Source organism: Ammospiza caudacuta, chromosome 11 (genome assembly GCF_027887145.1).
Source record: "Ammospiza caudacuta isolate bAmmCau1 chromosome 11, bAmmCau1.pri, whole genome shotgun sequence".
Lineage (NCBI taxonomy): Eukaryota > Metazoa > Chordata > Aves > Passeriformes > Passerellidae > Ammospiza > Ammospiza caudacuta.
In genome coordinates, this window is record NC_080603.1 from 23,072,256 (window position 1) to 23,094,138 (window position 21,883).

General features: G+C 42.9%; 1 protein-coding gene across 1 annotated transcript; it reads left to right on the forward strand.

Annotated features, from left to right (window-relative positions):
- Positions 1 to 1,096: 1,096 nt before the first annotated feature.
- On the forward strand, positions 1,097 to 20,388 carry NCEH1 (neutral cholesterol ester hydrolase 1). Its single transcript, XM_058812622.1, has 5 exons — positions 1,097 to 1,324; positions 9,962 to 10,190; positions 12,084 to 12,153; positions 14,090 to 14,261; positions 15,641 to 20,388. The coding sequence occupies exons 1-5, from the start codon at positions 1,187 to 1,189 to the stop codon at positions 16,256 to 16,258; spliced, it is 1,227 nt and encodes a 408-aa protein (XP_058668605.1). The 5' UTR covers positions 1,097 to 1,186; the 3' UTR covers positions 16,259 to 20,388.
- Positions 20,389 to 21,883: the final 1,495 nt, after the last annotated feature.

Sequence of the window (21,883 nt, forward strand, 5' to 3'; positions counted from 1 at the left end):
GAAACAGCTTGAACCTGAGATCCTGTCAAACTGATTTGAATTGTTCCATGTTGCAGCCTACATCTCACCTCCTCAGCCTCTGGGCTCAGTGGAGAAGGGCCAACCCTACCTGAACATTGATATTCTTGTTCTCTGCTGGCAAAGAGCTGACACCGCACACATCCGCTGCTGCTGCAACCCTAAATAACGAAAATGTGAAAATCAAGGCCAGCTCTGACAGGGCTTGGAGCAGCTTGGTCTAGGGGAAGGTGTTCCTGTCCATGACAGGGATTTTGGAGTGAGATGGTCTTTAAGTCCTTGCAACCCAAACCATTCGGTGATTCTGTGAACTGGTGGGGTTTGCTTGTGGGTCGGGCTGGCTGCTGCCAGGTCAGCCCCACAGAACCACTCAGCCTGAGTGGGCAAAGCGTTTGGGTGTGGGTACAGGGGTCAGGTGTAGGCATGGGGTGCCAGCAGTGGATACGGGGTGCCAGCAGCGGGTACGGGGTGCCAGCAGTGGGTACAGGGTGTCAGCAGCAGGTACAGCGTGTCAGCAGTGGGTACGGGGTGTCAGCAGTAGGTACAGGGTGTCAGCAGTGGGTACGGGGTGTCAGCAGTAGGTACAGGGTGTCAGCAGTGGGTACGGGGTGTCAGCAGTAGGTACAGCGTGTCAGCAGTGGGTACGGGGTGTCAGCAGTGGGTACGGGGTGTCAGCAGCAGGTACAGGGTGTCAGCAGCAGGTACAGCGTGTCAGCAGTGGGTACGGGGTGTCAGCAGCAGGTACAGGGTGTCAGCAGTGTGCATGGGGTGCCAGGAGGCAGCACCTGGCACCTAGAAAGTCTGAAGGTGCTTTCCAAGATGTGGATGCCTTTGTTGGCCGAGAGCGCGATGGAGGAGCTCCGTCCTCCCATGCCTCGTGTGTCCGCACAGCCCCTTCCCCCGCGGCCCCGCGGGCAGCCCCGGGCGGGTGCGATGCTCCGGGCCGGCGGTCCCCGAGCACGCCCGGCCGTGGGGCGCGGCGGCTCCGCGGGGCGGGCGGGCGCGGGCGGGGCGGCGCCGGGCGGGCCCTGGGCTCGGCTCGGGCCGGGCACACGGCCGGCGGCCCGGGAGGAAGCGCCGGGACTTCCTCCGGGGGAGGCCGGCCCGGGGGCGGTGCGCGCCCCGCGGGGAGCGCGGCGAGGCGGCCGCACACGGCGCGGAGGAGGCGATGCGGGCCGCCTGGCTGCTGCTGCCGGCGCTGGCCGCCCTGTCCGCCTACTATGTGTACCTGCCGCTGCCCGGCGCCGTGTCCGACCCCTGGAAGCTGATGCTGCTGGATGCCACCTTCCGGGCGGTGCAGCAGACGGTAAGGCGGCCCCGGCCCCGCGGCGCTGGGGAGGCGGGCGGCAGCCCCCGCTCCGGTACCGGAGGCGGTCGGAAGCGCGGTAGCGGTGCGGGTCCGGGGCATCCGCGCAGCGGGAGCGGCCCCCGCACGGCCCTCCCGGCCCGGCCCCGGGGCTGCCTTGTGGCTGGGGAGCGCCCGGGTCGGTGACATCGCGTGTGGCGGGCCGGAGCTGGGCCGGTCCCCCATGCAGGAGGAGAACGGGCTCGTGTCCCTCTGTGACTGCGAGAGCGGCAGCGCCGCGCAGGACAGCCCCGGTGTCGCCCTTGTCCGTCCGTCCGTCCGGCGAGCGCCGCTCGGAACCGCCGGCTGCCAGCGCTGCCCGGGGCTCCCGGCACAGCCTCACCGCCTGCGGCTCGCTCTGGTGTGCGAATTGCCGGCGCTTGGTCAGGGAAAAATAATTAGTTGCTTTAATCTGATCCCTGTGCATTAGGGAAAGAGAACATACGAAGCTCTTTCAAATGTTAAACCGTCTTGATTTGGAATCCTGTTACTAAAGAAAACTCTCTGGATGCTTGCTTTTTGTCACAGAGCAGTTGTCACTTGATTTCTCCCTTATTTTCTGCCAGCGTTTTTATGCTGACATGAAACAGAAAAGAGATGGCAAATTTTCTGATAATGACTTCATCTCTGAAGTTTGTTTTCTTCTAATATTACCCAGTCTTTTACAAGGACTGATCAGTCATGGACAGGACTGATGTAAGGCAGAGTGTATGTGAAAATTGAAAGTTGTTTTGATTTAAATTTCAGTTTACTGGATTGTTTTGAAATGTGCAGAAGCTTGTATTTTGAGCAGATGATGATCCCTTCAAAAAGGGATTAAATGAGTTAGTGGACAGGGAGCTCATAAATGGACTAGGTGGAAATGTACCTGCTACATTCTTAATACAGTAATGGTGAGTAGTGGGAAGCATGAGGACAGTGACCCCCATGCAGTGTCCAAACTTGTATATTCTGCCTGAATAGCTTCTCTGGTTGTCACCTTTGGAGACAGAGGCTGGGACTAAATGGATCATTCATCTGATTCCCTGGGACATCTTATGGTCCAATTGTATAGCTGAATCAAAGTATGCCTCCTGATTGAACTGATAAAACCTGTTTGCTGTACAGATAAAAACTTGTTCACTTGTATGTCCTCCTGTATGAGAGGAAAATTATGCAATAGTTTAAATTCTGCAGGAAAATCTATGGCTTGACATTCACTTGCTCCATGTTTTAGCTCAAATGACTGAACTGCAGGTGGTCAGCTTGCCCAAATTCATTGCTAGGTAGGAACAGAAGGGCCATGGTGCCTGCACAGCATGCTGCCTGCAGAACACAGAGTCATGGTTTGTCCAGGAACACCTGAATCAAGGCCAGAACCTCTGGCTCAAGGAGACCTGACTTTAGAAAATGGTATGACTGTGGCTATGTATATGTATATTGCTGCTGCCTCAGCTATACATTCAGTTTGTTTATGTGGTGTGTTGTGTTGTAGATGCATTCTGGTGCCTCTAGCTTGGAGGCTGAGGAGTCTCTTTTGAGATATTCTAGAGGTCATAATCCCAGGAGGAGCTGGCAGGACAAAGCCTGGCAGGTGCCAGCTGGAGCAGGCTGGTGGCAGGTTCCCACATCTGCCCACTCTCTTTGTTAGGCGAAGGTGGTAATTTCTTAGTTATTTACATCTCTTGCCTTAGAAATAAAAACTTCAATAGTGAGAAAAACTACTAAGCAAGTAACAGTTCTGTAACATCACTTGAAAAAGAAAGGGACAAGTGAGTTTAACCCAGAAGCATGAAGGAGGGGAGTTGTTAGAGGTGCCCCAGCCACACAACAGGGGAGCCTTGGGGCATTGGTTTCTGGAGAGAAAAAGAAGGTGCTTTCCAAGGGTTCAGAAGTCTTTCTAACACTGAGGCAGCACAGTCGGGAATAAATGACTGTCATTAGGAAGGAACCCTTGTGAACCAAAGGTAGGATTGTAAAAGTTAAGCTTGTGTATTTACTTTGTTAGGCAGCTTGTGTGTGTATTTATATATATATATATATAAAATAAAGTGTATGTCCTTTTCCAGAGGTCAGCTTCCTCTTTCTTTCTCTATCAGCTATTTCAAGGCCAAATGGTTTAACATTTCTTTCAGTGGGACTGCTGAACTTTCACCCACTTCTGAATGTATTTCAGCTTGCTGTTTATTACTTTGCTTTATAGGTCTGATAGCTGACAGAAATACCTTTCTAATTTTAAAATCTCTGAAGTGTGTTTTTTCCCCACAAACTTCAAGTGCTTCAAATAAATTAATTGTCTTTTGCTTATTTTGAAATGGATTTGTCAATACTCTGATGATTAAGTGTGACCATCTTTTATTAGGGACAATGTGTTTATTTGCTCAGTGCATTAATAATCACTGTGAATAAAACACAATAGGGCTGTCACTGGCTTTCAGTGTACTAATGATAAGGTTTTTACATTTGCATGTAGAGTTTTGTCCCAGGCTGCTATAAATTTCTTTACAAGCTTGGGACTGAGTCAGTGGCCTGGCTCAGTGTGAGAATCCAACAAACTTTCAAGTATAATCAGGTGGTTTAAAACGGTGTAGTGTTTATAGGGCAGTTTCTTTAAGCAGGTTTGAAAATGTACTACAGAAGGGAACTGATACCTGCTGAAGTATCAGTTTAAGTCTTAAATTGCGGGGAACAGAGGTAGAAAGAGCTGGAGTGTTTATATGAAGTCACAAAAATTCCAGTGAAGGAGCTGAAAACTGAGATGACTTTCCAGAGCCTTGTTCCTGTGCCCTCTCTAATGCCCTGTGCTGCTCTGGAAAGAAAACAGAGAAACTGAAGCTTTAATGATAGTAATGAATTGATGTGAAAATGCTTACCTAAGAAAGGGTAATTTGCTCATCACCAGTCTCAAAATGGGGCATGGTACACGAAATGGGACATTTGTACACGAAACTGATATAACACAATTTGAGATTAGAAATTAAAAACTTGTATACATACATATATATACAGGTACATCAGACCTCAGCTTCACTGAAATTTGGGAAGCCACAGAAAGTTAATTACAGGATTGAGCCAGAGATTTAGCGTCATTTTTTCAGTGGGTGTCTGTTAACAAGTGTCTAGAGCAGCAATTAGAAATTCTGCTGTAACAGCAGTATTGATAACAGGCATTTTGACTTCTTCCTCTAACCACTCTCCCTTAGAAGAGGAAAGAGAGCAGCACATGTTTATTGCAGTCCTTTGAAATAAGTTATTTCTGAACACCACTGTCAAGACACTTGCTATTCTGGTGCATGCCAAGGAAAGAGGAATTTTTTTGGAATTGGGACAGCTGTTAGCAAAGGTTTGGAAGGATAAATAGGTTGGCATAGGGGCCATCAGATAGATGTATATGGAAGAAGGCAGGCAGCTGTACAGGGCAGAAAACTTCTCATCAGCCAAGTGTTTCCTTTGTTCTTCTTCTCCACTCTTGGAATAAAATCAGCCATGGGATATCAACATTCAGGAGTAAAGAAAACAGTTGTATTTCTTTCTAACATTTTAATTTCTCTCTACCCACATATTTCAGAGTGTGTAACTTCTGTACAGATGTAAGTCATAGTTGTAGGCAGTGCAGTAAAGTTGTTGATGGTTCTGGATGCAAGAACAGTCTTAGAATTGATTTACAGTAAAGCAGGTTTTTAGTTAATGGAAGGTAGGTCTCCCAGCACTGGCACCTTGGCAGAAACTGAACCACACTGTAAGTCCTGCTTGCAGGAATAGGTAACTTAGGTTGCTATAAAAGCAGATCATCATGATTGAATAGGTACATGAGCAAAATCTTACATCAAAACATAATTAGATTTTGTTTCTAATTAATAAACTGAAAAAACAGTCTTCCTGGTTTCTTTTTATTTCTAATGGAAATTCATAAAACTAAGAGCACTTGTCTTTGAAAATTGTCTTATCTAATAGTATTCAAAAGACATGTTCTTTACTGGGCAACAAGACACTTGCATTGAGAAATCTTTTTGTAAAATCACCCTTAAACAGGGTAAATTGCCCAAGATGCACCCAAAATAATCTGTTCCACACACAGCTAAATGTGGAAATGATCATGTTTATTTTTCACTCATCTGTTACTGTCTACAGACATTGTCGTTGGCATTTTGGCCTATAATGTTTATAGAAGTGTCCTTTTCAAAGCAATGCCAGAACTGACTGTAGTGTCTGTGTCTTTTAAGGTAGGAAGTTGAGTTTTAGACAGTTCAGCCTTGCAGTTCCAGCATCATTGCTCAGTTGAGTCATGAGTGAGATTTGGCTGGCTCCCAGGTAGTGCTAAATGTGAAAAGAGCCTTAGCTGTTTGCCCAGGTCCTGATTGTCCCCAGAGTCTGAAAGGTCGGTGCAGGACCTTGGCTCTGCCCTCTGGGAGGGCGCTGGGGGCAGCAGCTGATGCCTCTGGAGGGTGGTGCCGTGGTGCCTTTGTGCCTTTGTGCCTCCTGACCTGTCGCAATCATTCCGTGCTAAAGGGCAGAGCCAGGGTTAGCCCAGGAAGTCGTCTGAGGACAGAGAGTCCCAGTGTGCTGAGTGGAGTTAGAGGGTACTGGACATTTGCAACAAAAACTTTTGGGTTACTTTTTTGCAATAGAGAACATATGATGAGAATGGAATTCAAGTCCTTGGGGGATGTGAGTTTCTTCATTAAATTATCAGCTGAGGAGCCAGTAGGAGAATCCATATAATTTAGGGACAGATATTGGTGGTTAAAGGTGAAGTAATGGTGCCTCACTGGTGCAGTACTTTGTTCATTCTGCCCTGACTCCTTTCTTCATTTGCTGAAAAACTTCTACATCAGTTAAATCTTTCAGTACCTGGCACCCCATATCAAAGAGTTTGCCAGAATGAAAGTGTCAGTCTTGAACAGTTCAGTCCCTTGGGAGTGCCTGCATAGTCCTTACCTTAAAATCTCAGTCATGGGAACATCCTGGCAAAATCAAAGGAGATTTTGCTGTAGTGGAAAATGAAAAAACTTGCAGCTGTGACCCAGAGCGAGCAACGTGCTATGCCTGTAGCTGGCATGGCAGTTCTGGGCCAGTTGCCCACAGGCTTTTTATTTTTATAGTACCTCCTCTTTCTTTCCTGTAGTCTCTTTACTTCCCCCTTTTCCTTATGCTTTCTCTTCCTTTCCACTAGCTTTTAGTATTGCAGCACTGTCTGCTCTCCCTTTTAACCAGAGAATATGGTTTAACCAGAGAATTCTCTTCTCTTCTCTTCTCTTCTCTTCTCTTCTCTTCTCTTCTCTTCTCTTCTCTTCTCTTCTCTTCTCTTCTCTTCTCTTCTCTTCTCTTCTCTTCTCTTCTCTTCTCTTCTCTTCTCTCTTCTCTTCTCTTCTCTTCTCTTCTCTTCTCTTCTCTTCTCTTCTCTTCTCTTCTCTTCTCTTCTCTTCTCTTCTCTTCTCTTCTCTTCTCTTCTCTTCTCTTCTCTCCACATCCGCATCCACGTCCACATCCACATCCACACATACACATAATCCCCAAATATTTTGAAGTGTTACATTTGGTAACCTGCAGCAGCCCTGCAGGTTGTTACTGGGAGTGTGGTAAAAACCACAGCTACCAGCAAAGATCAAACCCAGTATTGCTCACATGAGACAAGCAGTTCCAGGTTTATCCCAGATTCAAGGTGATCCAGCTGCTGCCAAAAGGGCTGGCATCCTTTCTCCTGCTCCTCTTTCCTGCCTTGGGCTATCAGTAAGGTGGTGACATGACTGAAGTTTGGTGTTCCTCTGGCTCTGCTGGGTTTGTATGTAACTGGTGCAGCAAGATCCTGCTCTGGAGGCTTCCAGGGGCACCACAAAAAAGGTGCCAGGGAAGAACAGGCATCAGGATGGGCAGGGCTGTCCTTTGAGTGGCAAGGTACTCCTAGAGGAGAGTTGGCCAACCAACCACATGTTCTGCCAGGAGTATTAGTACAGATTGCTAAGATATGATAGGTATTTATTTTTAATATTTAGACAGAAGATAAGAAGAAATTTATTTGTGAGAACTTTGGACAAGACTGGCTTTTTGCCAGCAAAAGTGCAATCCTGATGCCTTGTAAATTACAAGCCAATAGGCTGGTTAGGCAGATTGACTAACAAAGAATCTATCTGATAAATGCTTGGCAGAAAAACTGCCTATGCCTGATAAATAATTAGGACTGTTGCCTTTGTGTGCTGATGTGGAAAGCATCTCTTCCAGGTTTCTGGATTCTTGGAAAGTATGGTCTATTCTAGGAGCAATAGGCATGAAAGGGCATGGTAGGCTGCAGATGGCCAGGGTGCTCTGTGGTTTGAAGAACAGGGCAAAACACTTCTTGGTAAATATCCCTAACTAGCCTTGAAAACAAAACATTCCTGACTCCAGAGAACATGTGGTAATCTTGTCCACAGAGAATGCAAACTAAAGTGGGAGAAAACAAAACCGAGATGTCTATTGCAGCACAGTCAGGCTAAATAAAATCTAAAAAAACATTCTTTTCTTGAGCAGTATTTCTAAGACTGCTTCACTGTGGTTACCTCCCCTGGGAGCTTCCATAGGGCACAGAGAGGATCAGACCTTCATGTGGTTACATCAGTGGCAGCCAAACAAGTTGTGTGCCAGATTATTAATAGATGTATTGCTCTTCAGATTTCAAACTAGTCCTGGGGTTTCCTGTGGGAATTTTAAGTAATGGTGAGAGAAAAACATGGGCTGAAACTCGGAGATGCAAATAGCCTTGAGAATTCAGCATTCTTCCTGCCAGGTGGATATTTTGTGTTTCTTCTCCCAGAGAAAAGACTTGCAGTATGAAGAAATTATGTCCCATCCAAAAAGCAGCAAACAGTTTAAAATTTGGATTCCTACCAAACAATCTCAGCAGGGTGATATTAGCACAAGTTATAGCAAGAAAAAAATGTAATTTTTTTAAAAATTCTTGTTTTGGGAATGGATTCCTCTCCCAAGTCACATAACAGCCCATTGTATTTGGTGTAAATTTTGGGGAGGTTTTTAAATATCAAACTTTTCTTTTTTTCTACAGCAGTCTGCAGTGAGAGGTGTGCAGGGCCTTTCCTGTACAGAACCTAGATGAAAGCAAATACTTCAATTTTTTTTAACATTCAAACTAATTAGGACAGAGAAAAAAATTACATGTAAGAGATCGTGGCTGTAAGATCTTCTTTGGAAGAGAGAATGCTGAGTGCTTCAAAGCTTGCTTTTATTCTGCAGGGGGGTGTGAGCAGATTTTCTACAGATTAAACTGGCAGCTATCTGTTCTTCAGCAGGTGAATGTGCTTAGACCAGTACCTGGGTGATCCTGCTCACTCTGTGTCAGCATCTTGAATCCTTTGTAGCAGGTTACACTGCACTGCTGGGACTGGCAGAATTCACACTGCAAAGTGGGCATGTGTAGAAAAGCTCTATACAACAGGACACCTCTTCTTGTTCCAAGTATTTGGTACCTGGACATAAAATAAAAGGTCCCAGCTGACAGTTTTCCTGGTGGTAGTGTTCCTACAGGCATATGTTAAATATATGTGTTAATTTTATCTCCCAACACCACTGCCTTGCCTGAGAAAGTTGTACAAAAGGCCTTGCTGGTTATCCGGTTTCTGAGCTCAAAGGGGAAAGACCTCCACTACTTTTCCTTTTAAATGGTCACTGTGGACACTGTAGTCCCTGTGGTCCTTTGGCTGCCCTTTTGCCACTCCTGTGCACCATCCAGGGCATGGTGACGGGTATGCACTACAAATAGTGAGCAGGTCATGTGTGGGGAGCAGGTCATGACCATTTCAAAGTGGAGGAGTGCCTTGAATCCCAGTAGTGTTTGCTGAGAGAAACAGGTTTCTAATCGAGTCAGAGCAAAATTTTAAAAATAAACATTAAAAAAAAAAAAAAGTCCTTGATAGCTGAAGAGGATAAAATCTGCCTCCTTCTACCATAAGGAGACAGAAAGATCAGATCATTCTTCAATTTCATAGTGTTTTTATCACATAAAAAATAACACACTTGAGTCTCTGGGGTTGGAAAAAGGTGTCATTAACCTACTGTTGTTCTTGACTGGTGTTTCAGATCCTTCCCAGTTCTGCAGGAAAACACAATACAAGCCAAAAATCACCACTATATTCCTTTAAGACTACTCCTGTTTGCAAATTTCTTTACAGTCCTTGGGAACTTTTCTTAATTTGGAAGTAGAAAGACTTATGCTTTGCAGTGGACCAAGAGAAATAATCTGCATTTTTGATACTTTTCCACCAAAAAACATCGCCTGTGTAGTATTGCCCTCTGGTGGCACCAGTCTGAGGAGCTTCATGGGTCCCCTGGTGGAACGTGAGGGTTGTTCCCTTCCAAGGTATCTTTCAGAGGATCTGAGTGCTTGTTCATGGTTGTGATCCAGTTTAATTTTATTTTTCCACAGAAAATCTTCTATGGGCAGCGTTTTGTTTTAATCCATCTTTAAAAACATTAGAGCTTCTTGATAAAATTTCATTTTCCCAGTGAATATTGTAAGAATCATGTAGGACCTGCCCTTTGAATGCAGTTGTATTACACATCATTGTGGGTAGAATATGATATGCTCTGAAGTAACAGAAATTTCCTTTCTTCTTTTCCCCCTACTAGTGTCACCTGATTCACTACCTGAGACTCAGCCATCACTTGATAGTTCTGAATTATTTGATTTGCACCTTTGACAAGCTGAAGTCTGTCTCCTCTGAAGATGTTAAAATCACGGATGCAGTTTTTGATGGCGTGGAAGTGAGAGTGTTTGAACCTCCTGCCAAGGGAGATGAAAGCCTCAAGCGCAGTGTTGTTTACATCCACGGAGGGGGCTGGGCCTTGGCAAGTGCAAGTAGGTGTCTGACAGTAATTAAATAGCATTTCAGTCTGCTTTTCTCCTAGCAGGAAAAGCCACAAGCTCGTTTTCCTGCCAGGAATGGCAGTTTTGCTAAGATGCACCTGAATTCAGTAGTGATCCACTCTGGTGGATGAAGTCTAAGGAGAGAGACAGAAAAATATCATGAACACACAGCAGAAGTGCATATCTTACCTGCATGTGAGCTGTAAAAGGACTAAAAGGTTAATTTTTTTACATCCTAAGAGGGAAAAATAGCTTATTGATTAAATCTCTGTGATGCCTGGGTGGACTGCTTAGGCCAGTCCCTCACTTTCTGAGGTAATGTGCAAAAATCAGTTCTTGGTGATCAGGTTCCAGTGGCTGCATATAACGAAATTACGTGGGTTTGCCCCATTTTCAGAGAATAATTAGCAGAAGACTGAGCTGATCTACACTGCATGCAACAGCCTTGCTAATGTTTGGTTCTTAAATAACCCCTACCTGGGAATACACACTGCTGAGCACAGGCAGGAGGAGTGTGAGGGAAGCAGGTAGAGGTTGGTTCCTCTTTGGGTGGTTCCATAGGGACTACAACCACCACTAGCATAATTACCTTGAAATGTAATGCTGTTTACTCCATTAGCTTGGAAACCACAAACATGATCAGGGGAAGTGAGGTACAGCTATAGGCAGTGATAAGGTAACCACTGATTGCTTCCACATTGTACAGGAGGAAAACAGCCTTGGGAGACAAAGGGCTTGTGGCTCCTGTGGCTGCTCTGGGATCCAGATCTGAGAAAGTCTTCTCCCTTTTCCTTCCCCATTGTTCCCATGACATCCTGTAGTCCATAAAGCCCTGATTCTGCAGCTTCCTCCACAGACAAAGAACATGAGTGGATTTTTACAAAATGATACAAAACACAGACTGTGCTGATTGCATTTGGACTCTGGATGTACAAGTCATTTAGACCAGGATTTGAGTGAGATTTAAGTTCCTAAATAACTTTAAAATGTGGCCTTCACATGCCTTTGGAAATTCCAGTCTCTTTGTCCTGTAGCAGTTAAACATTTTTTTCCTCTTCCTACAGAGGAATTCTGCTTTGAGATGGATTTTCTTAGACCTGCCCAAAGGATATTTGTTAACCTCCTGCCTGCATCATTTGTTCTATAATAGTTTACATATGATTCTTGTTGTGCAAAAGTTTATATTAAACTGCTGCACTTTGTCAGGATGATTATAGCTTGGCTTGGTCAGATGTATTCCTGAGTCCAAGGTGCAGAAGTAAATGACACAATTGCTACACCTAAATATTAATTTCTAAGATTGGATACTTAGAAAACATTTAATAGTCCTAGTATATTTTATAGTACTAGAAACCAACAATTAAGTAACTGGAAAGGAACAAAATTAAAGATAATCAGTCCTCTGATAAATAGGATAGCTGTGATTAATCCTCCCTTAAATGAGAAGCTCAGCTGACATTAATAGGGCATCTCATTTGAATTAAAGCCATGAATGCTATAATAAAATGAACCACAGGCAGTGACTCATACAGCAGTAACCCTCTCTGGATGTAAATGCCCCCAGACCACTGTGTGCCTTAGATTTTGGCCAACTGAGAAAACTGTGATAGGTGGGTGAAATGACATGTCTGAAGTCACCAACAAACATGAGGAAAGGCATTAGACTGCAGGATTCTGAAATTGTGATGAATTACCTTCCTTCTGCTGGAAGGAGTATGGATTTGGCACTTGAGCTGTTGTGGGCTGATCTCATTTATCATTTACTTTGGTGATAAAATGTGCTGGATTCTGTGTGTGTGATAGCTGTTTGTTTTCTGAGAAAGCTTAATGACACCTTTGTGACTGTTGACTCACTGTCCCTAACACCATGTCCTTCTCTTCCAGGAACAAGCCTTTACAACAATCTCTGCAGAATCATGGCTGAATCTCTGAATGCTGTTGTTGTCTCTGTTGAGTGAGTAATCTAAAACTGATCAAGTGGTTTTAAGATATTAGAAATCTGTATCATAGTTCTTTTACCTTCTCCTTCCATACTGGCTTCTCTATAAGGCTGTAACTTGGACAGTAATTTTCTATACTAGCCTGATACCTTTATCCTTTTAAAATTAAAACAAATTGGAGTGGTATCAGAAATTCATTTGGTTTTCTAATTATTTTAGAATACACTGTGAGGTCTGGCAGTTTCCTGCTGCTCTTGCAATCTCCCACTGTTCCAGTCCTCTCTTTTAAGCCTTGTGCTTCCTTCAAGAGCAGAAGACAGCCAGACAACAGAGAAGCAGGGCTGCTTTTTTAACATGTTGAACAATTCCAAGGCAAACAAACCTCTTGATTAGGTAAATACATTACCTAGATGACTCCAGCTTGATTGGTTCTGTTCCCATCTTTATTGTCAACTTCAATATTTTCTTTTTTAAACCCAACCACTTGATAAAATTACTCAAGTTTCCCACCTGCAGTTCATTACATACCAAGCTTTGGGATCTAATTGCAACTTAATTATATGGAGTTGATGTTACTCATTTAATGCTTATTATAGTGTACTTTAAAGGATTGGGGGGGTGGGTTTATTTTTTCTTACTGTTTTGGTTTTTTATTATTAGAAACAAGGAAAACTACAAAAGCAGCTGTTGGTTATTCCAGACAAGCAGCAATCACAATATTGAAAAGTTCCTTATTATTCCTTTTCTGATTTATGCTGGTGTCATTCTGTCTATTGCTCTGAGTCACTATTACCTCTTTTCCTTAATCATTACATCCTTCAATCAAGGGGTGTGTATTCAATTAGCCAAGTCTAATTGGATTCCTTGTTGATCTAATTGCATATCTCACTTTCACAATCTATGCACAGTTTACTGTTTTGCAAGGAGCTCCCAAAGGACACCCTCAGATTCCTGTATATACAAGATAGAGAATGCTTTCTGACAGCAGGTCACAATTGGAGTTTGAAAATTGGAATCTTAAGTTTAAAATTTTTTCTGCATATGAAACTTCTTTAGCTTACAATCTAAAGATGTTTTGAGTCAGAGAACTGAATTTTGGTTGGCTAGGCTCTGCTGAGAAAGTGTAAAATCTGTAGTTTGAAAAGCTGAAAACTTTGCTGCGTACCATAAGGTCCAGTAACAGCTCTTGGATATCAGATTATTCAGTAAATACAAACAGATTTCTCCTGCACTGTAGTTTAGAAGCTGAGGAGGCATCATGTGTGGGATTCAGCTGCTGCCTCTTCCTGGCAGCTGTTTGCTCTCTGTGCCTCCATCCCCCACCTGCCCAATGGGTGTATTTCTGCTCCTCTCCTTGCTACAGGAAAGGAATTATTGCATCTATTGCACTGGAGAAAATTGGCATTGCTTAATTTCTTGGCTATTGTTCATTTCATGGCACAGAGGGATAGCAAGGTTTATTCTCTCCTGACATCAGTAAAAATTTGGGAAGCAGAAGTGCTTAGGCATTTGGCTCAGCCAAACCAGGAGCATGTTGGGTGTGTGTGATTTACTCACCCTCATCCTTCTTAAGGCGGGAATTTGGATCAAAACCAGGCAGGGTGGAATGGCTCCCTTGCCAAGGGTGTCTTAACTATTGATTTTTATAATGCATTATGAAATCCTCCATTGTAAATTCTAGGAAAGTGCTGCACAATTTTATACTATCTTGGTATTATTCATGTTTAGTAGGTTCATTTTAATTGTTCCAAATTAGAACATTAATTATAAGATTAAGTCTTACATACGTATTACACACCTCCTACTTCTTCTGTACTATTCGTCCTAATGAAATACTTATTTCCAGCAAGGGTTATCTGATTTCACCTGTAAATCCTAAAGGAGAGGTACAACAACACCAGTACAATAGGACAGAAGTGAGAATTGTTTCTCATCCCTTTGCTTTTGCAGATACAGGCTGGTGCCCGAGGTGTGCTTCCCTGAGCAGTACCACGATGCTCTTCGTGCAACAAAGCATTTCCTGCAGCCTGATGTCCTGGCTGAGTACTCAGTGGACCCCAGTCGAATTGCAATCTCTGGGGACAGTGCAGGAGGGAATTTGGCAGCTGCTGTGTGCCAGCAGGTAACATCCACTGAGTGTTCTGTGTCGCAGTACTGCAGTCCAGCCCAGGGACGCTGGCAGGGTCTCTGTGCTGCTCCATCACAAGGTGATGTGCCACGCCTGAAAACAGAATGGTAGAAAGCCAGAATCTGTTAATTTTACTTCTGTAAAGTGACTCAGTCACTATATGAATCACATAGGTTGTGATGTGTTGTTACAGTCACAAGTTTTTGTGGACCTGAGTTTAAGAGCAAGTAGCTAAATTACTTTTTTAAACCTATTTTGCTGGTGAAATCCTTGTTTTTCCAAGTGGGCATAATTTCCTAATATGATTGCCTATTTTTAGATAATTATCTCTGGAAATATACTTTTATTTCTTTCAAATACAAATGAAGGACAAAATATACAGTATGCGGAGCTTAATTCTTCTGTTAAATTGTTTTCCTGTAGCATTTTGCACTTTTAAGGAAATTTCTTTTGTGTATCTGCAGTTTAAATGTAATCTGAATTTGATCTAGTAAAGAGTTTAAAGGAGACCCGAGGCAAGTAATATTTTTCATGGTTGAATGAAATATTATTATTAACTTATTTCCATAACCATTAGTGATAAGAAAGCAGATACCATGTCCAGACAACTAATTATCATGACAACCTTCCAATATTGAATTAGGGTGGAAAAATTAATAAGAGACAATTACAATAAAAACTTCAATATTGAGGACTGATAAACATGATAGTGCCACATTTTGGAAGGAGCATTCCTAATTCAATTTTCTGATGCAAAATTCTTTTTAAACCAGATGAGACATGATGGGGCACTGGGTATCTTGTGTAGGAGATGAAACAAAGAGTTTGCTGACTATTCCAGTGAGGCAATCAGAGGGCACAAAATTTGTAATTGGTAGACTTAAATGCAGGTCAAGTCAGACACAGGGAGGTGCTTCTGCTCCAGGTAAGTCTTTGCTAGAAGAAATTGTGGATGCCAGCAATCTACATTGGCTGAAAAAAACCCAATTAGATCAATTCCTGGAAGAAAAATCCATTAAAAGCTCTTAAAAGCAAAAGTAGCTCCTTTGAGTCAGGAAATCCTGCTGTTCAGCTGGGCACTGTGTTAGAGAAATGTCATTTTACACTTTTTTTTTTTTTGTTCTTACTCCCTTCAATAAACTGATGTTACTGGTTTCTGTTGGGAATGGGATGCTGGATCTGCTTGAATGGCCGCCTTATGAGAGGAGAAAAAGATCAGGCTGCTAATAATTCAGACAAAACAGCCACATTACCTGTATGAGAGCAGAATTTACTCTGAAACTGTCAAATGAATGTCTGCTTTCCTAAAGTTCCACATTGATACATGTTTATCTTCTTCATAACCTTCATTCCATCCTGTGTTTTTTGCACAGCTTAGCAAAGATGAGGATTTGCCTGTCAGACCGAAACTGCAGGCCTTGATTTACCCAGTCCTCCAGGCCTTTGACTTCAACACCCCCTCCTACCAGCAGAACATGAACATGCCCGTGCTGCCTCGCTACGTCATGATCAACTACTGGATCGATTACATCAACGGCAACTACGACCTGGCTCACGAGCTGCTCATCAACAACCACACCGCGCTCAACGTGGGCCGGGCCCTGTCCTTCCGCGCGCGCCTCAACTGGACCTCCCTGCTGCCCCCCTCCTTCAAGAAGAACTACAAGCCCGTGGTGCAGAGCACGGGCAGCGAGGCCATCGTGGAGCGGCTGCCGGCGCTGCTGGACGTGCGGGCGGTGCCGCTGCTGGCGGACGACGCCACGCTGGCGCGGCAGCCGCGCACCTACGTGCTGACCTGCGAGAACGACGTGCTGCGCGACGACGGCGCCATGTACGCCGCGCGCCTGGAGCGCGCCGGAGTGCCCGTCACCCTCGACCACTTCCACGACTGCTTCCACGGCTGCATGATCTTCACCGTGTGGCCCACGGATTTCTCGGCCGGCGTGAAGACCAGGAACAGCTACATCAAGTGGCTGGATGAGAACCTGTGAAGGGTGGGCTGCGGTGGCTGTTCTGGAGGAAGAGCAAACAATCAAAAAGTGCACTTTTTCTGAATTCTGACTTCACTGTTCGGCTGCAGACCACTAACTGCAGCATTTTCTAGCTCCATTGGCCTTGCCCAGTAAAGAATTTCGAGAAGTATTTTTTTTCCAAACCAATCTTTTTCCACTTTCTCCCAGATGACTACTGCCAAACGTAAACATGTGTTGAGCAGGGAGATCAGGATTCCTGCAGGATTCTTGCCTGGCTGCAACTTTCAAGCTTTGACTCATAATTAGGTACAAAGGCCCTGGCTTTGAAGTGCTGTGAGATAAATCCTAAGATCTACATCTACTTCTGAATATGTAAAAAACGTGAGCTAGTTTACAGCAGTGTTAAGCATCTGATGTCACAGTGAGAGCCCTGGGCAGCAGGGCCATGAATTTCAATGACAAGCAAGGATTTAGGTGTTGGCTTTTTGCCATTGACAAACAGCTCATTTAAATTTTTAAAAATATGTTTTGAAAAAGCTCTTCTAGGCAGTTAAAACGATGCTAGATGAGTCTCTTAGCCAAACCTGTAATGCAGCTTTGGAATTTGGTTTTTACTACCTTTTAATAAATATATTTTTAAAAGGTACAGGACGAAATATATTTTCAATAAAAAGTATGATAGAATACACACAAATAGATAAGATAAAATATGACATGTAGCAGTAGAATCCAGGTTTCCTGTGTGAGTGACCTTCAAAGCTGACTACTTATTTGGCTAAAGAATGTGACTTCACCTGTGTTTAATGCCTCAGTTGTATGATCTACTTACAGAAAATACTGACCTTACTACAAATAGTCTGCTGTGTGGTTTGCACTAATGTTTGTAATTAATAGTAGAAGTTTTTATTCATTGACTTTTCTTTTGTGTTTATAGTTTTTATTGTATTTCCTGCTTCGTGAAAGGAGGAAGGCAAGCAAATACAAGTGGGCTCCAGTCTATACAGAAGATTTAATTCTGAGCTTTGCAGCTGAGCTTTGTCTGTCTTGTAGACTGCTCTAGGTAAGATGATCTCACTACTGGGCAGCAAATCTGTGCAGTTTGAGCCAGTCTGTAAAGTTCAAACAGGCAGGACAGGGGAGAGAAACTACTTTGTGACTGTCTATTGTCCAGGCTGCTCACAGCTTGTGGAAATGAAGGTGGTGTCAAAAGCCCATAGGAACAGAGGAGACAGTGGGAGATTAAATTCATCCTCATCTTTACCACAGACTTCTGTGGGTCCCCAGGAGAACAAGGTCATCTCCTTACACCCCACTTCTGGAAGGGAGGCAGTAATTTCCTACCTCAACAGAGCTGTGAAGCTGAATTCTCAGGCGTGGGTGTAGCACACGGATGGGAATGTGACTGCAGGCACTCAGCAGCTCCCGTGGCTTTTGACTTTCCATCCTTCCCCAAGAGCTGGCCCACAGCAGCCTGTCCCACATCAGGGATGCTGCTGGGCTTGAGTCCTGCTGAGCAGTTTGCTCCCCTCTGTCCTGGTTCAGGAACCCTAAGGTGAGGCCTCTTAGCCCTTGGAGATCATGACAAAGGCTATTTCATTAAAGCATTCCTTCCAGCAGGATTCTGAAATGTTCTTCAAAAAACCCCATCAGGTTCTGGTAGATCAAACTGCCTTCTGACATTTAAAATACATACAGAACGGTCCCCTTTCTCTGGGATTTAAATTAAATAGGAGAATGGCTTTGCTGAATCACTGCTTCCTGGAAACACCAGGTTTTTAACGTGGTTGTGTGTATTAAGAAAAACCATTAACGAACCAAGGCCTGGATGTCAGCTCAGTCAGGCAGGCCAAAACTCATTCCCAGCATAGTTCACACAGAGATCACAAGGCAAAGCTTTTTCAGCAGTGGCCCAGATTCTTCTTCCATTTAGCATTTACAAAGACTTGGTGGAATTAGAGCAACCAAGTGACAATCTGAATCAGAATAAATTTTGATCAAGAAACCAAATTAACACTGCAGAGGAATTAAAACTTTTTATCTGGATTTAAACCCTTTCCTCCTTTTCCCCATAAATACAAATTCATACATTGTATTCTTTGAATTGACAGCAACCAAAATTATATCCATTCAAAAGACAACTTACTAATCTGCTCCAGAGTCCTTTCCCTTTGTATGGAGACAGCAACATTTACCTGACTTTAAACTATAACTAAAATAGTAAAAAAAAAAAAAAAAATCACTGTACTGAGTTATAACAGGCTTCTTCCTGAATTTCCTGCTTCAAGAGTAAACCCATGTCAGAAGAGATAAAATTTATATCTACTCACTGTCATTAGTTTAATATGGACATATACTATGATTAAATATCATAGTATAACTGTGGTACTGGAGTAAAATGGTTAATATTCCTAAAAAATCTTATAATATTTAGTTTTCCTGAGAGCTTTCTGCAAAGCTTTAGCTTAGCATTTGTTTATAGCTAAGTTATACATATCTGTTACGAATCTAAAATATAATTGCTGCTGGTTTGTTTTTTTTTCACTGAATTGAAAGGGAGAGCTGGAATATATATACACATATATATATATATATTCCTGGAGTGGGTTGTAAATTTCCTTCATGCACTGAAGCACATTGAAGTCTTGGCACAAGAAATAAGTAAGTTTATAACTGGAGTGAGTTTATAAACTGAGTGTTTACGAAGCCATCAGCAGCCTGGTGTGATGGCCGGGATCGCAGCACCACATGGATGTGATGCACACTGGTAACTGCTTCTGACAAAGCATCTGGACTACTTTGATCTTGCAGCCATGTGGTTTAATACCTGAGAGCTGCTGAGATACCTGAGGGATCCTACAGCATGCAAAAAAGAGATGTCTGAGTTTCAGGTCTAAAAAGACAGAGCTGTCTTTTTAAATTCAGTGTGACCCTTGAACTGAGTTGGTCCCAGCCCAGCTTTCCTCCTCCTGTGCTTTGGTCTCCTTTGCACGCAGTCCCCGTGTCCCACATTGGAAGTTTAGGGTTGTTCCCAGCTGTGTTGATACAAACTCCTAGGAACTGACTCAGGGTTACAGAAAGCAGATGCCTGGTAGCAAGGGATTAAGATTAATCCGTGTTACAACACCTGGATTTGTTCCTGTGTTTTCGTACATCCCCAGGTGTTTCCTTGGGTTCATCTTGCACCTTCATCCCTTGGTTATTTCACAAAGCAGTTTAGGACATGATGTAGGATCAGAGCAAGTGTTTGTAGCAATATTTCACCTGTGCATGGTAGAGTCTTTTTAGAGAAGATGTTCAATAAATTTGTTTTCTTATCATGATCTTGGTTTTTGTAGGTAGCTTTTCTTTCCCTTCTACAATTAGACTTTATCCCTCTATTGCAAAAATATCTTGTTCCTGATGGCTATCAAAGCATTCAGAAGACAGCTTTAAAAAAAAAAAAAGCAAAATCAACTTGCATAACAGAATCTATACTCATTCTTATCCTGCTTTCATAGACCTGAGAACTATATTAGTGAGTCCCCTGTATTTTGGCTAATATTTGCAGGAATAGATGGAGATTCTGTCTCCTTGGCTGAGGACCTCTTAAAGGATGGGTGTTCAACATTTCTGGAAGCCCAAACCTCTTTGAAGAGGTTTCATGATGCATAAAAATCACAAATAAGTTGAATTTCATAACTTCATCTAAATAATTTCAGAACTGCATTCCCAGTCAAAGCAGAAAGGCCATTGTGAGTTTTAACACTTACAAACTAAATAGAAATACTTCATCTTTAAAAGATTATTTTGTAGTATTTGGGCCTCTATATTTTTTAATCTCTTATTGAAATTGTAGTAGAAACTTTTAAAATAAAAATATTGGAAGCAGTTAAACTTGAGTTAAACCTTTTAAGCTGCTATGATCTGTAACAATGATATTGTTAAAAATTCCAATACCAGTTGGTTTAATGTTCTCATATTTATGATGCTCAAAAGCCCAACATACAACATACTTGATGTGAATGCATTCAATACCTTATGCATGAGTAGTTTTTGCTTTTTGTCCCAGAGCAGGGGAAAGATTTGTAAGATCTCATTACCAAGTGTAATTTGAGATGTGCTATCAAAATGAAGAACAAATAAATAAAGTGAAATATACCTGTGATTTATTTTTTTTCCCGGGACCACTGGTTTTGTATTTCTGAGCATTTCCAGTCTGATTTTTGATTGTTTTCAAGGCAGGAGACTTCTGTGGTCTGTGAGGGTCACCTCCTTGTACTTCATTTCTGCCAAATGATTAAGGGTGACCACATCTGCTGGTGCTGAAGAGTGGGCAAAGCTGCACTGATGCTGTTCTTCTTCAAGACAAACAGCAGAACTCACATTCTCCATTCTGATGTATAAACACATTTTTATGTGCCTACAGGTTGTGTGTATGTTTGAAATTTGGTTTAGCCAGCAAAATTCCAGGTTCCATTTCTATTCCCGTTTGCCTTCCTTTCACATTCTTTTTTTCCTGACCTGCAATCCATTTTCTGCTCCTGCTCTCTCATTTATTGATCATAGCAGCATTGCTTTTGAAATATCCTAATGTGAGGAGTTTTCCATTTTGTATAGCAGGCTCCTGTGCCTTTCACAGAATACAAAGCCTTTCTCCTGATGAAAAATAAAAAAAAAAAAGTGGTGGGGGAAAAATGCTTCAAAGGACTTACAACCCTATTTTTTAAGCTAGCAAGAGTCATACTCCTGCTTGCATGAAATTGAATGCATTAAAAACAGTCTGGGCTGCATAAAACATTTTTTTTTTTACAGCAATGTTTTCTCAGATGTCATAAAACATCTGGCTGTGCAAGGCAGGGCAAGGCAGTTCCTGTCTCAGCTGAGTGAGGCTGTGACCACATCCCCTGCTTGTTCCTCTGCCCTGTTTCCCACCTCCCACCCTCAGCTGGAGCAGCAGCGAGTGCCCCATGGGGCTGTGCCTGATCCAGGTGTGCCTGACACAGCTGGATCCCAAAATCCTTCTCCTGCATCCTCCCTGCCTGGGTTCTGCTCCTTGCCTCACACTTAGAAAACTCTTTGGAGCTGGGCCATGTTTTATTTTGTTACTCCTCAGGGGAGACACCGGTTTTCTCCTCACTCTTACTTCCAGTTTTTCTGGCATTTACTTCTTTTATAAATGTCATCTGAATAGCTGGGAGCACATCATTAATATGAGACTAAATTCACGCCTAATGTAAATCTAATACTTTTTCCAAATTATTTTCTACATCATTCTAAAGTGTTTATCACCTATTCATCAGGAACACAGGCAAAATAAAACCAAGAAAAGGAACACTGCAATGGCTACTTTGAAGCTGCTTTTATAGAAACAATATTTTAAATTACTTTTTCTGATTTTATAAAATGTAGAGAACAGTGAATACTTACAACAGCTGTTCATTTCTGAAGCAGAATCTCAAACCCCAACATTTCCCATCATAAGACAGTCTAGGGGTACAGGAGAGGCAAAATTTGTTAAAGGAGAGAATAAATTTTATATTAAGAGACCTAAATGAGCAATAATAATCAGTGTTAGAGAAAAATCCCTCTCCAACAGATGCTGGGCCAGTGTCAGGACACGTGTAGTACACTCAGTGCCATTGAGAGCTGGGATTTGGGGTGTGG

Excerpts from the sequence above, each read along its gene's own strand:
- NCEH1 (XM_058812622.1), top strand. The coding sequence starts at position 1,187 with ATGCGGGCCGCCTGGCTGCTGCTGCCGGCGCTGGCCGCCCTGTCCGCC. Across the intron at positions 12,154-14,089 it reads GCTGTTGTTGTCTCTGTTGA|ATACAGGCTGGTGCCCGAGG; the intron begins GTGAGTAATCTA and ends TTGCTTTTGCAG. Across the intron at positions 14,262-15,640 it reads CAGCTGCTGTGTGCCAGCAG|CTTAGCAAAGATGAGGATTT; the intron begins GTAACATCCACT and ends TTTTTTGCACAG.